The sequence below is a fragment of the Nomascus leucogenys genome, chromosome 25 (assembly GCF_006542625.1).
Source record: "Nomascus leucogenys isolate Asia chromosome 25, Asia_NLE_v1, whole genome shotgun sequence".
Classification (NCBI taxonomy): domain Eukaryota; kingdom Metazoa; phylum Chordata; class Mammalia; order Primates; family Hylobatidae; genus Nomascus; species Nomascus leucogenys.
In genome coordinates this window covers 16,056,916-16,069,411 of record NC_044405.1, presented here as the reverse complement: position 1 = coordinate 16,069,411, position 12,496 = coordinate 16,056,916, and the positions used below count along the sequence as shown (strand labels likewise).

Below are 12,496 nucleotides of genomic sequence, written 5' to 3'. Positions count from 1 at the left end.
AGAAAATTTTAAACTTCCTGCCACAATTTACTAAGTATGGTTTCTGGATACTGCATAATAACTCAATTATAACGATGTTCTATCCACTTTCATACAAAGCAAACCAGCTTGACAGTTGGTAACTCTGAGGTAAACAAGTGTATAATGAATGAACAGAGCACAGCATTTGTGATCAATGTGTAGGTCTGGAGAGCAGTGATGGTTTTCAAGCTCACTCATCTGTTTATTTTAGGATGCTGAACATCTTACATCTTAGACTTGATGGAATATCTCTGACATGGCCAGTCTACAAAAGTTAAAAAAGATTTTCTGTGATCCATCTCTGAGTAGCACATACATAGAATTCTTCAGCAGAAAACATAAGCAGGTACCTTATAATAAACTTCAAATGGGCATTCTACAAGGAGAAGCACATAGCTACTATTCTAACAGATCACAAGGGTTAGATCTTAGAGCTTCATCAGGTAGAAAACATATTGGCTTTTGTTTGCAAATTCTGGGAATTTTCTGCTTCATTTTGTTCAAATGGCTGTATCTGGACCCATCAACTCCTGTCAGAGCATGAAGATCGTACTCAAAATCGCTGCTCCCATGGCAATCATATGGATGGAGTTTAGGCTCCATCCCAACACATGGAGGACTGGAGAGACTCTCCTATACCTAACCACTAAGACCTCTGTTGCTTTATTGTGATTGCATTTATGATATTTTGTCAACCCCTCTTGATGTTAACCTCTGTGAAGGCAGGGAACATGCCAATATTATTGACCGTATAATTGTCAGCATCTAGCTCAGCATCAGAATTTATGTTATTACTCTAGAAATCCTTTCTGAAAGAATCCATGTTTGAAGAGAGGAAGATTGTTAAGAAGTTTCTCTTCCCAGAAAGTTGGAGGGCCCTTGATTTTCCTACCATGACTCCCTTTTCATTTCCTTTTTAACTTTTATCTGCTCCTTCCCTGATTTGCAAACACCTTTTTTTAAATTCACTTATAGTTATTGGAATACTCTATGATATGGTTTGGCCTTGTTCCCCCTCCCCAAATCTCATCTTGAATTGTAGTTCCCATAATCCTCAGGTGGCATGGGAGGGACCCAGAGAGAGGTCATTTAATCATGGGGTGGTTACCCTCATGCTGCTGTTCTCCTGATGGTGAGTAAGTTCTCATGACTTCTGATGGTTTTATAAGGGGATTTTCCCCCTTGTGCTCATTCTTCTCCTTCTTGCCACCATGTGAAGAAGGATGTGGCTTCTTCCCCTTCTGCCATGATTGTAAGTTTCCTGAGGCCTCCCCGGGTATGTAGAACTGTGAGTTAATTAAACCTCTTTCCTTTATAAATTACGCAGTCTTGGATATTTCTTCAGATCAGAGTGAGAACGGACTAATACACTGTATTTCTGAAGTTACGACAAACTTTATCCAATTATTTTCTGTATTTAAAACTCAGTTTGCTCCTGAGTTGCAGATTTTTGGAACAATCTACCAGGAAAAATCTTTATTTGGCCCTCCCACAGATGACATTTGTGTGTACTCAAGTAAACTTTTGAGGCTCCACTTTGATTGTCCCCCAAATGTTCCGATTCCCGTATCACATGTGCCATTAGTTCCACAATCAGTCATTGACTGTTCAATTCCTTGTTTATTTTGTGCTCTGTTTTCTTCCTTAGTCCCCTCCATTCTCATACCACGTGGGCATGTTCTTTAACTTCTATCCCATAATTATCTATTTGATCTAGGCCTTCATAGGAATCTTAGTTGCTGCTTTTACATTAAGACCTTGCATTGGCTGCTTACACAGCCTCTAGAATGGTCGTTTGGTGTGTGGTCATACTCCTTGGCCACCTTTCCTTCAACTGGATGCCATAATTATTTGTATAAAACATGCACTTCTTATTTTTATTTTATTTTCCATGAGTTATTGGGGTAGAGGTGGTATTTGGTTACATGAGTAGGTTCTTTAGTGGTGATTTATGAGATTTTGGTGCACCCATCACCCAAGCAGTATACACTGCACCATATTTGTAGTTTTTTATCCCTCACCCCCTTCCCACTCTTCCCCCCACATTCCCAAAGTCCATTGTATCATTCTTATACTTTTGCATCCTCATAGCTTAGCTCCCTCATATCAGTGAGAACATACGATGTTTGGTTTTCCATTCCTGAGTTACTTCACTTAGAATAATAGTTTCCAATTTCATCCAGGTAAAGGAAAATATTACAACTTTATAAAACATTATCCAGTACACCCATTGCAAAATATATATGGCCTTGATGTTCTAGTTTCTCTTCACTGCCCAGGGCTTCGTTTCCTGCCAGTGACTTTGCCCACTGTTCTCTCAAGAAATAACATCAATTTATGAGTTTGCAGTGCAATACTTTTTTCACGGCTTTGCATATTTGTTCCCCCTGCCTGGCATACATTTTACCTTCAATGTATTTTTCCTTGGTGAAATATTTATTCAAATGTAACCTTCAATGAGAATACTTTTGATCTGTTTGCTCTACAATCTCTCTCTTTTGCATCCAAACATGAGCTTCTCCTCTGTGTTCCTACTTGGCTGTTACATCACCTATCATGTTGTAGCATACATGTTTATTTACACGTGTGTTTTTCTGCTTAAAAACTCTTCTTCTGTAAGTAACACTAAGACTTAACAGGAAGTTCTATATAGAAATTACTTAATGAGTACTTATTAAACAAGTGAGTAATTAATAAATTAAAAAAATGAATGACATTGGCCAGGCCAAAGTAAGTTTAATTAAAAATAAACCTAGAGCTCCCTACTCCTGAAACATATCAAAAAGTAATTTTCTTGGTAAATTATGAAAACACATCAGTCTGGAAGAGAAAAATGTAGTTAATCTAGGGCACTGATGTGGATTTAGTGTGAGTTTAATGATGTGTCTTCTTTGCCTAGAATTAGATTGAATAATTAAGCATTCTTTTTGTTTTTTTGAGATGGAATCTCATTCTGTCGCCCAGGCTGGAGTGCAGTGGTGCCATCTCAGCTCACTGCAACCTCTGCCTTTGGGTTCAAGCGATCCTTCTGCCTCAGCCTCCCCAGTAGCTGGGGCTACAGGCACCCACCACCACACCTGGCTATTTGTTTAACTTTTAGTAGAGATGGGATTTTGCCATGTTGGCCAGGCTCCTCTCGAACTCCTAACCCCAGGTGATCCACCCGCCTCAGCCTCCTAAAGTGCTGGGATTACAGGGAATCATTAAGAATTCTAACTGGGTTAAACAAATAAAAAAAATAGTGTAGTAGAACAGCACCCCTGTCTCATAAGAAAATTGACCCAATTGTAGATATTATTCAGTCAATGCCTGATAATAAGCATGTAGTATAATCATATTGGTGGCAGCAGTCAAATCCATACCCCACCACAGCCACATCTGTAGCCACAGTCCAGGATTCTAAAGGCACCAAAGCCAGAGGTATAACTATATTTACAGTCATAGACATAGCCCAGTCCTCCATAGTAGTTGCCATAGTAGCTCATTGTGTCAGGATTTAAGTCTCTAGCCTAAGAGGCAAGAGTAAGTTTTAGTGCATAAAAACACTAAAATACTGGATCTTTTTATCAGTCTCAGTGGAGGTGTGACAAACCACAGGCACTCCTGACATTCTCATGTAGACCAACCTGTATTTAAAAATCTCATTAATCTTGTATCTTTAGATTTAAAAAAAAGACTCCCTATCCTGATAAAATTGAGATTTTCTTCTCGGTATGTTATGATCCTGCCAAACAGTTGATAGACTTTAAAGGAAAAAAAAAATGCTGAGTTCAACGACCTTGCTCACACTGATGCCGAATTTAACCTTTGTAACTATGTTGGATGACATCACGTGGAGGAGGCAAATGCCATCTTCTTCCGATCACTTTGCTAATAATACCCTTCTTCTTATGTGCATATTTAAATCTTAATCAACACAGCTGTGATGTTATCTCTATAAATCTTAGTAGCAAATACAGTGGACTCTTGAATACTATGGGTTTGAACTGCACACATACGCTTATGTTAAGCAGATTTTCTTCACCTCTGCCACCCCGGCAGCAAGACCAACCCCTCCTCCTCCTTCTCCTCCTCAACCTACTCAACATGAAGACAAAAAGGATGAAGACCTTTATGATGATCCACTTCCACTAGGTGAATAGTAAATACATTTTCTCTTTTTCCTTATTTTCTTAATAAAATTTTCTTTTATTTAGCCTACTTTATTATAAGAATATAATCTATCATTACAGGTAACATAAGCATGTATTAATCAACTGTTTATGTTATTGTTAAGGCTTCTGGTCAACAGTAGGCTATTAGTAGTTAAGTTTTTGGGTAGTCAAAAGTTATGCTCAGATTTTCAACTGCATGGAGGTTGGCACTCCTAACCCCTGCATTGTTCAAGGATCAACTGTGATTTATTCTGTACAACTCCCACCAATCACTTGTTACTCTGTAGTTTTCCTATTGCTATGCTCTCTTAAAATTAGTGCCATTTTCTTGCCTGTTTAGTTCCTTCTTCTCCACACCTTAAGCATTTTTTAAAAAGTTGTTTGGTTGATTGTCTTGTACCTGCATTGGAATGTAGATAGGTTTCTTCGGAGAAAAGAAAAGCATTGAGAATCTTATCTGATTCCAAAGTCATAGGAACATAAAGTAGACATTTTTGAGACCCAAATATAACAGAAGGCATGACTGTTAATTTTTCTTTAGTGATATTGACTCTGTCTGTATCATGTACTTATATGTAGACTTAAGTTCTCAAAGGCAGGCTGAATCTAGATACTATCATTTCTTAAGATAATTAAAAATAATTGAAAATTTTCCTTCACCACTGAACTTTAGGGTAATCCCTAATTTGATCTGTTGTACTTCAGTCATCCACTTTTAGGCAGTGCTACCATATTGGCAGAAGCATATATAATCCAGGGCTAATTTTTCCTTCTTCAACTGGAAAATCAGCATAAATTCATAGGTGTATGTTGAGAAAGAAAAGAAAACTCAGCAGAGAGGAAACCATGAGAATCCAAGCCAATTGCTTCTGTAAGTTGTCTGTGCTTTCAGAACTCCCTTAAGCCCAACCTTATGTTCCCCACCTTCACTTGATGACAGAGAGCTCATGTGTATGCTCAACTTTCTGAATAAGAGGGCTAGAAAATTTGGGCTGAGATGATGGGGTTTTCTAGATATACAATCATGTCATCTGCAAACAGGGACAATTTGACTTCCTCTTTTCCTAATTGAATACCCTTTATTTCCTTCTCCTGCCTGATTGCCCTGGCCAGAAATTCCAACACTAGGTTGAATAGGAGTGGTAAGAGAGGGCATCCCTGTCTTGTGCCAGTTTTCAAAGGGAATGCTTCCAGTTTTTGCCCATTCAGTATGATATTGGCTGTGGGTTTGTCATAGATAGCTCTTATTATTTTGATATACGTTAAGCTGATAGGCAACTTCATCAAAGTCTCAGGATACAAAATCAATGTGCAAAAATCACAAGCATTCTTATACACCAATAACAGACAAACAGAGAGCCAAATCATGAGTGAACTCCCATTCACAATTGCTTCAAAGAGAATAAAATACCTAGGAATCCAACTTACAAGGGATGTGAAGGACGTCTTCAAGTTGAACTACAAACCACTGCTCAGTGAAATAAAAGAGGATACAAACAAATGGAAGGACATGCCATGCTCATGGGTAGGAAGAATCAATATTGTGAAAATGGCCATACTGCCCAAGGTAATTTATAGATTCAATGCCATCCCCATCAAGCTACCAATGACTTTCTTCACAGAATTGGAAAAAGCTACATTAAAGTTCATATGGAACCAAAAAAAGAGCCCACATTGCCAAGTCAATCCTAAGCCAAAAGAACAAAGCTGGAGGCATCACGCTACCTGACTTCAAACTATACTACAAGGCTACAGTAACCAAAACAGCATGGTACTGGTACCACAACAGAGATATAGATCAATGGAACAGAACAGAGCCCTCAGAAATAATGCCACATATCTACAACTATTTGATCTTTGACAAACCTGACAAAAACAAGAAATGGGGAAAGGATTCCCTATTTAATAAATGGTGCTGGGAAAACTGGCTAGCCATGTGTAGAAAGCTGAAACTGGATCCCTTCCTTACACCTTATACAAAAATTAATTCAAGATGGATTAAAGACTTAAATGTTAGACCTAAAACCATAAAAATCCTAGAAGAAAACCTAGGCAATACCATTCAGGACATAGACATGGGCAAGGACTTCATGTCTAAAACACCAAAAGCAATGGCAATAAAAGCCAAATGGGATCTAATTAAACTAAAGAGCTTCCACATAGCAAAAGAAACTACTGTCAGAGTGAACAGGCAACCTACAGAATGGGAAAAAATTTTTGCAACCTACTCATCTGACAAAGGGCTAATATCCAGAATCTACAAAGAACTCAAACAAATTTACAAGAAAAAAACAACCCCATCAAAAAGTGGGCAAAGGATATGAACAGACTCTTCTCCAAAGAAGACGTTTATGCAGCCAAAAGACACATGAAAAAATGCTCATCATCACTGGCCATTAGAGAATGCAAATCAAAACCACAATGAGATACCATCTCACACCAATTGGAATGGCGATCATTAAAAAGTCAGGGAACAACAGGTGCTGGAGAAGATGTGGAGAAATAGGAACACTTTTACACTGTTGGTGAGACTGTAAACTAGCTCAACCATTGTGGAAGTCAGTGTGGCAATTCCTCAGGGATCTACAACTAGAAATACCATTTGACCCAGCCATCCCATTACTAGGTATATGCCCTACGGATTATAAAACATACTGCTATAAAGACACATGCACACGTATGTTTATTGCAGCACTATTCACAATAGCAAAGACTTGGAACCAACCCAAATGTCCAACAATGATAGACTGGATTAAGAAAATGTGGCACATATACACCATGAAATACTATGCAGCCATAAAAAAGGATGAGTTGGTGTCCTTTGTAGGGACATGGATGAAGCTGGAAACCATCATTCTCAGCAAACTATTGCAAGGACAAAAAACCAAACACCACATGTTCTCACTCACAGGTGGGAACTGAACAATGAGAACACATGGACACAGGAAGGGGAACATCACACACTGGGGCCTGTAGTGGGGTGGGGGGAGGGGGGAGGGATAGCATTAGGAGATATACCTAATGTTAAATAACGAGTTAATGTGTGCAGCACACCAACATGGCACATGTATACATATGTACCAAACCAGCACATTGTGCACATGTACCCTAAAACTTAAAGTATAATAAAAATAAAAATAAATGCTTGGCACCTGTGTTGATCACTCAGAATTTCACTAATAGTGTTGAGTTTTTAAATCCAATGATGGCTAAACCACTTTTGGGAAAAAATACTGTAATTTATTGGAAATCAAATAGAAAGTCCACGTAATTACGAAGCATCTTTTGCCCAAGTGATATTTTATTGCATAAGATTCTGTTGTCTCATTGCCACTTCCCAATGTATGGGGATTCTCAAGGACAAGTTGAATAAATGGACACATTTGCTGTTTGGGAATTTCAAAAGAAAAATAAAGCAGCTGTCAGATGTGAAGAACAGTGGAATAAGAGGGAGGCAGTGACTCAGTGCATTCAACGCTGTCCTGGTGAGCTGATGAACAACAGATCCTTTCCCGAGAATTTTAACATCAAATATCAAGCAGTCAGCAGCCACTCGACAGGGGATTCTATCTATACTCCCCATGTCATCCAGATGACGTGAGGTGTGAAGAGCGAATTGCCTCTCTTCTGAAGCACAGTGCTAAGTAATTCAGCCAAATCTCAGGGTGTTGAGAAATAGACAAACCCAGGGGTCGTTATATATAGTGATAGGAAAAAAAGACTATTTTGCTGGGCAAAAATGTCATTTAAAATGTTCTTATATGAACGTAAATTGGAAGTCTGACCAAATGTAACACTGGCTGCTGAATCACATAAAAACTGGATTGCACATGACCTTAGGTAAAAGGAACTGATGTTCAGATCAAATTTTCAGGGCCATCAAAACTGCAGGAGATATCAGAATCTCTCTATTCCTCTCTCTCTCTTTCTCTCTCTCTCTCTCTGCCTCTCTTGCTGCTTCATTATGATAAATGCATACACACATGCTCACAAACAGAAAAAGCAGAAATAATAGAGAGAAATTAATATAAGTATAATCAACAAAATTTACAGGAGCATTGTAAGTTTATTTTCATACTGCCATGAAGATACTACCAGAGACTGGGTAATTTATAAAGGAAGTTTAATTGACTCACAGCTCCGCATGGCTGGGGAAGCCTCAGGAAATTTACAATCATGGCAGAAGGCAAAGGAGAAGCAAATTCCTTCTTCACAAGATGGCAAGAAAGAGATGGAGACAGTGTGAAGGAGGAACTGTCAAAAACTTATAAAACCATCAGATCTCATGAGAACTCACTCACTAACATGAGAATAACATGGGGAAAAAACTGTTCCCATAATCCAATCACCTCCCACTGGGTCCCTCCCTTGATACGTGGGGATTATGGGGATTACAGTTCAAGATGAGATTTGGGTGGAGACAAACAGCCAAATCATATCAAGCATACATTTTAACAAAAACTTTATTTTCTCATATGAAATATATGAAAAGAACATATAGGCCACACATGGTGGCTCACACCTGTAATCCCAGCACTTTGGGAGGCTGAGGCGGGCAGATCACCTGAGGTCAGGAGTTTGAGACCAGCCTGACCAACATAGTAAAACCCCGTTTCTACTGAAAATACAAAGAAATTAGCCAGGCATGGTGGTGGCGGGTGTCTGTAATCTCAGCTACTCAGGAGGATGAGGCAGGAGAATTGTTTGAATCCAGGAGGCAGAGGTTGCAGTGAGCCTAGATCATGCCACTGCACTCCAGCCTGGGCGACAAGAGCGACACTCTGTCTAAAAAAAAGAAAAAAAGAAAAAGAACATATATGAAGAGGAATAATGTCAATACAAAATAAAGAGTATAACTTTGCCATAAATTATAAGACATCCCGTTGATTTCAGTTAATCGAAATATAGCATGCTGAATTTGAGTTACATTTTTCTTTAGTAGTTAGAGATGAAATTAGTATTTCCAATGTGGGTATGGAAGTAGAGTCAGGAAGCCCAACAGGAAGAGTCCAGCAGGTTGAGTTGCTCAAGAGAAACCCTGACAGTCTGTACGACCAAAATATTACACTGCTAGATGAGCAGCCCAGAACCAGAGACAAGGCATCAGAGAGTTGCCATTTCAGTTCATGGTGTCAGAAATGGAAAGTTCAGTAAAGAGAAGGGACTCTGTTTCTTCAGATTGAATGTCACCAATGGTGCAGTTCAGGGACTTTTCAATCTTCTGTTGTTGGTTGCACAAGCCGTGAATATTACTGACCTCAAAATTCAGACTAATCACTCAAATAAAATGTTAGCAGCTAACTTACAGTTGAATTTAAGTACCCATGTAGGTAATGTATTAATGTATTTTTCACTTGTGTTAACAAGTAATTACAATTTATTCTTTTTAAGGGTATTTTAGTTTAGCCCAATCTTATTGTATTAGCCAAAAAAAGTGACCTTTATCTACATAACATAGGAGTTGCTGATGGAAAAGTTGTAAGAGTTGGTTGACGGCAAAGAGCTGCCCAAGCCTGAATTCTCCATGTCTCCTGCAAGCAGCTTCCCTAAAGTAGTGCCTTTATGCACAATGTCATCATTTGGACAGTGAGACTGTGGACATGGATATAGGTATATGTGTGCACAGCTTCAATTTATATTATGCTCCCAAATGAATTAATGTAATTTATTAAAATAACATAGATTTTTTATGTTCCATAATGTAAGCAAATGACATTTCATCATTTAAGTGATATTTATTGAGGGCCTAGTATGTGCCAGTCACTTTTAAGACAGTGGATTATATTACTTCTATTATTGTGATAATGTGTCCCTATAGGATGTTTTCTCATTGATAGCATCATGCACTATAAGATGCAGCAATGTTGCAAATTTTCATTTGAAAATATTAAAGTATCCCAAAAGAGCTGTATTCAATTGAATTATTTTAATTGAATATATCCAAAGTTGGAATGATGAACAGATACCTCTGAAATATTTACATCAGGACAATGGGATTCTAAATCCCCATAACAAACAAAAGTATAACACATGATTGGAATCTGCCAATAAAGTAGTTATTTAATCTGAGGTATCTGAGTCAACAAATAAATGCTAAGATAATAGGTTCATAAATAAAAGATAAATTACACACAATATAGTAAATTCACTCAGACTTATTCAAACACTGACACTAAAACTAAGAAGAGTAGGAATAAAACAAAAGGTAATTTCATAGAAAAACAAATATGCATGAAGTTGGACTAGTCTAAACATCATTGTCATCTTGGGATGCTCCAAAGAACGTGTTCTTTCTTTTTCTTATATTTTCTTCTTTCCCATTCCATTTGCCAATACACCAAAATGCAAACACACACATGCACAATAAACATAATTAAAATGCAACAAATCAATATACTTTCAATGAGATGTTTATTAAAATAAATTTTACATCTCACATAAGTTGATCAAAAATCAACAATTTAATGACAGTACAATATCAAAAGAAAGCTTTTTAAAAATCTGTGAAACATGTCAAATGATTTCAATGACTTTAGATGAGGCTTGCAGAATCTGACCTATTTTTGCTTCCAGATACTTAAGGATGATGTTGACATTTTACAACAGAAAAATGAATTACTCATATGAAGAATTATGAAGGCAGATTTAGGAAGTCCATGTGGAAGAGACCACGAGGTTGAGTTGCCAGATATTTCTCAGTAGAAGCCACAGGACCACCGGTATCTTCCATAGCAAGATGGGCGGCAGCAGTCATATCCATAGCCGCCATAGCCACAGCCCAGGCCTCCATAGCAAGATGGGCGGCAGCAGCCATATCCATAGCCGCCATAGCCACGGCCATAACCACAGCCCAGGCCTCCATAGCCATGGCCATAACCACAGCCACAGCCACAGCCACCGCGCAGGCCTCCATAGCCATAACGCAGACCGCCATAGTAGTTGCTGTAGTAGCACATGGTTTCAAGAGTGGAGGATTTGGTTGAGGAGCAAGGAATCAGCTTCTTCAGTTTGAATATCCCTATATGCCCAGGCAGTCCTTTTATATACACCCTCAGTGGTGGGTGGGACCCACCACAGGACCTGTTGATTGCATATTTTCTATTAATTTGTATTAGTATACTTCCTGAATATTTGTTGTATTAAACAATGTGAGGCCTTTATAAACAAGATGACTTTGCTATTGTGTCAGCCTTTTCATGATCAAATGCCTTTAATGTGTTTTCTGATTCTTATTTTAAAGCCCTTACTCATACTTTGTTTAGCTTAAAATATTTGACAACTTTGTGTCTAATTTAATCATTGAATGGATTGTAAAAGGTTGATTTTTAAAATTCTGTCATTACTTGTGTACATTATGTGGGAATCTTCTACAAAGAAAAATAACTTTCATTAACAATAGAGTTTAGTTAGCAGACTCAGCTAAGTTTTTTCCTTGCTCATTATTTACTTTAATAAGTAAATTTTATTCAGACATAAAAGAATATAGAATTGTATTTTGAAGCTTTATAAACACATCCCTGGAATTTAATAATCATCAATATTCTGTCTTCAGTTCCTTCTCTCCCTATACATTTTTTGGAGTGAGTTAGTTAGTTCTGCTGAATATTTTAAAACAAATCCCAGGCAAGACAACATTTTTCTTTTAAGTACTTCAGTGTATGTATCTATGACAACAGAAGTCTAAAAAGATAAGTAGAGCCACAATACTATTATCACACCAATGACATTATAAAATTATTTAGTATCCTCTAATAGTTAATTTGTGATCAGTTTTCCTTGATTGCTTCCCAAATATATTTTCATAGTCATTTTTTTTACATTAAGACACACATTCATTACATTTAGGCATGTCTTTAACCCTTTTTAGAGATGTGATGATTCTTTTTTATTCCTTTTTAATGCATTTTATTGTTTCGAGGAAACTTTTTTATTGTCCTATAGAATTCTTACATTTTAGATGTGGCTGATTTCTTTCTTGTTCTCCCTTTTTATATCTTCCTGTATCCCTCATACCATCTGCAGGTAGATGACAAAGGTTGATGTGATTCTGGTTATTTTTACTATTTGTTAACAAGAGTGCTATTTTATAATTGCTCTGTGTACATTTTATTACATAATATTAGGACGTACATGGTGTCTGGGTGGCCCATTGCTTCACATTTAGTAATGTTGGGATTGTAGATTGGGTTCATTTTACAATCTCCCCCGTAAACTTCTTAGCTACAGTTTTTTACATTCAGTAATAGTTACCTAGACCCATTATTGCCAGAAGTTCAAAATGCTGATTTTACAATTCTATCATTACGTCTACATATAGAAGA

The 12,496-nt window shown here is 37.6% G+C and overlaps 1 protein-coding gene across 1 annotated transcript; it reads right to left on the bottom strand.

Annotated features, from left to right (window-relative positions):
* Positions 1 to 3,264: 3,264 nt before the first annotated feature.
* LOC100603647 (keratin-associated protein 20-3) lies at positions 3,265 to 3,525 on the bottom strand. Its single transcript, XM_003263846.2, has one exon. The coding sequence runs from the start codon at positions 3,504 to 3,506 to the stop codon at positions 3,372 to 3,374; it is 135 nt and encodes a 44-aa protein (XP_003263894.1). The 5' UTR covers positions 3,507 to 3,525; the 3' UTR covers positions 3,265 to 3,371.
* Positions 3,526 to 12,496: the final 8,971 nt, after the last annotated feature.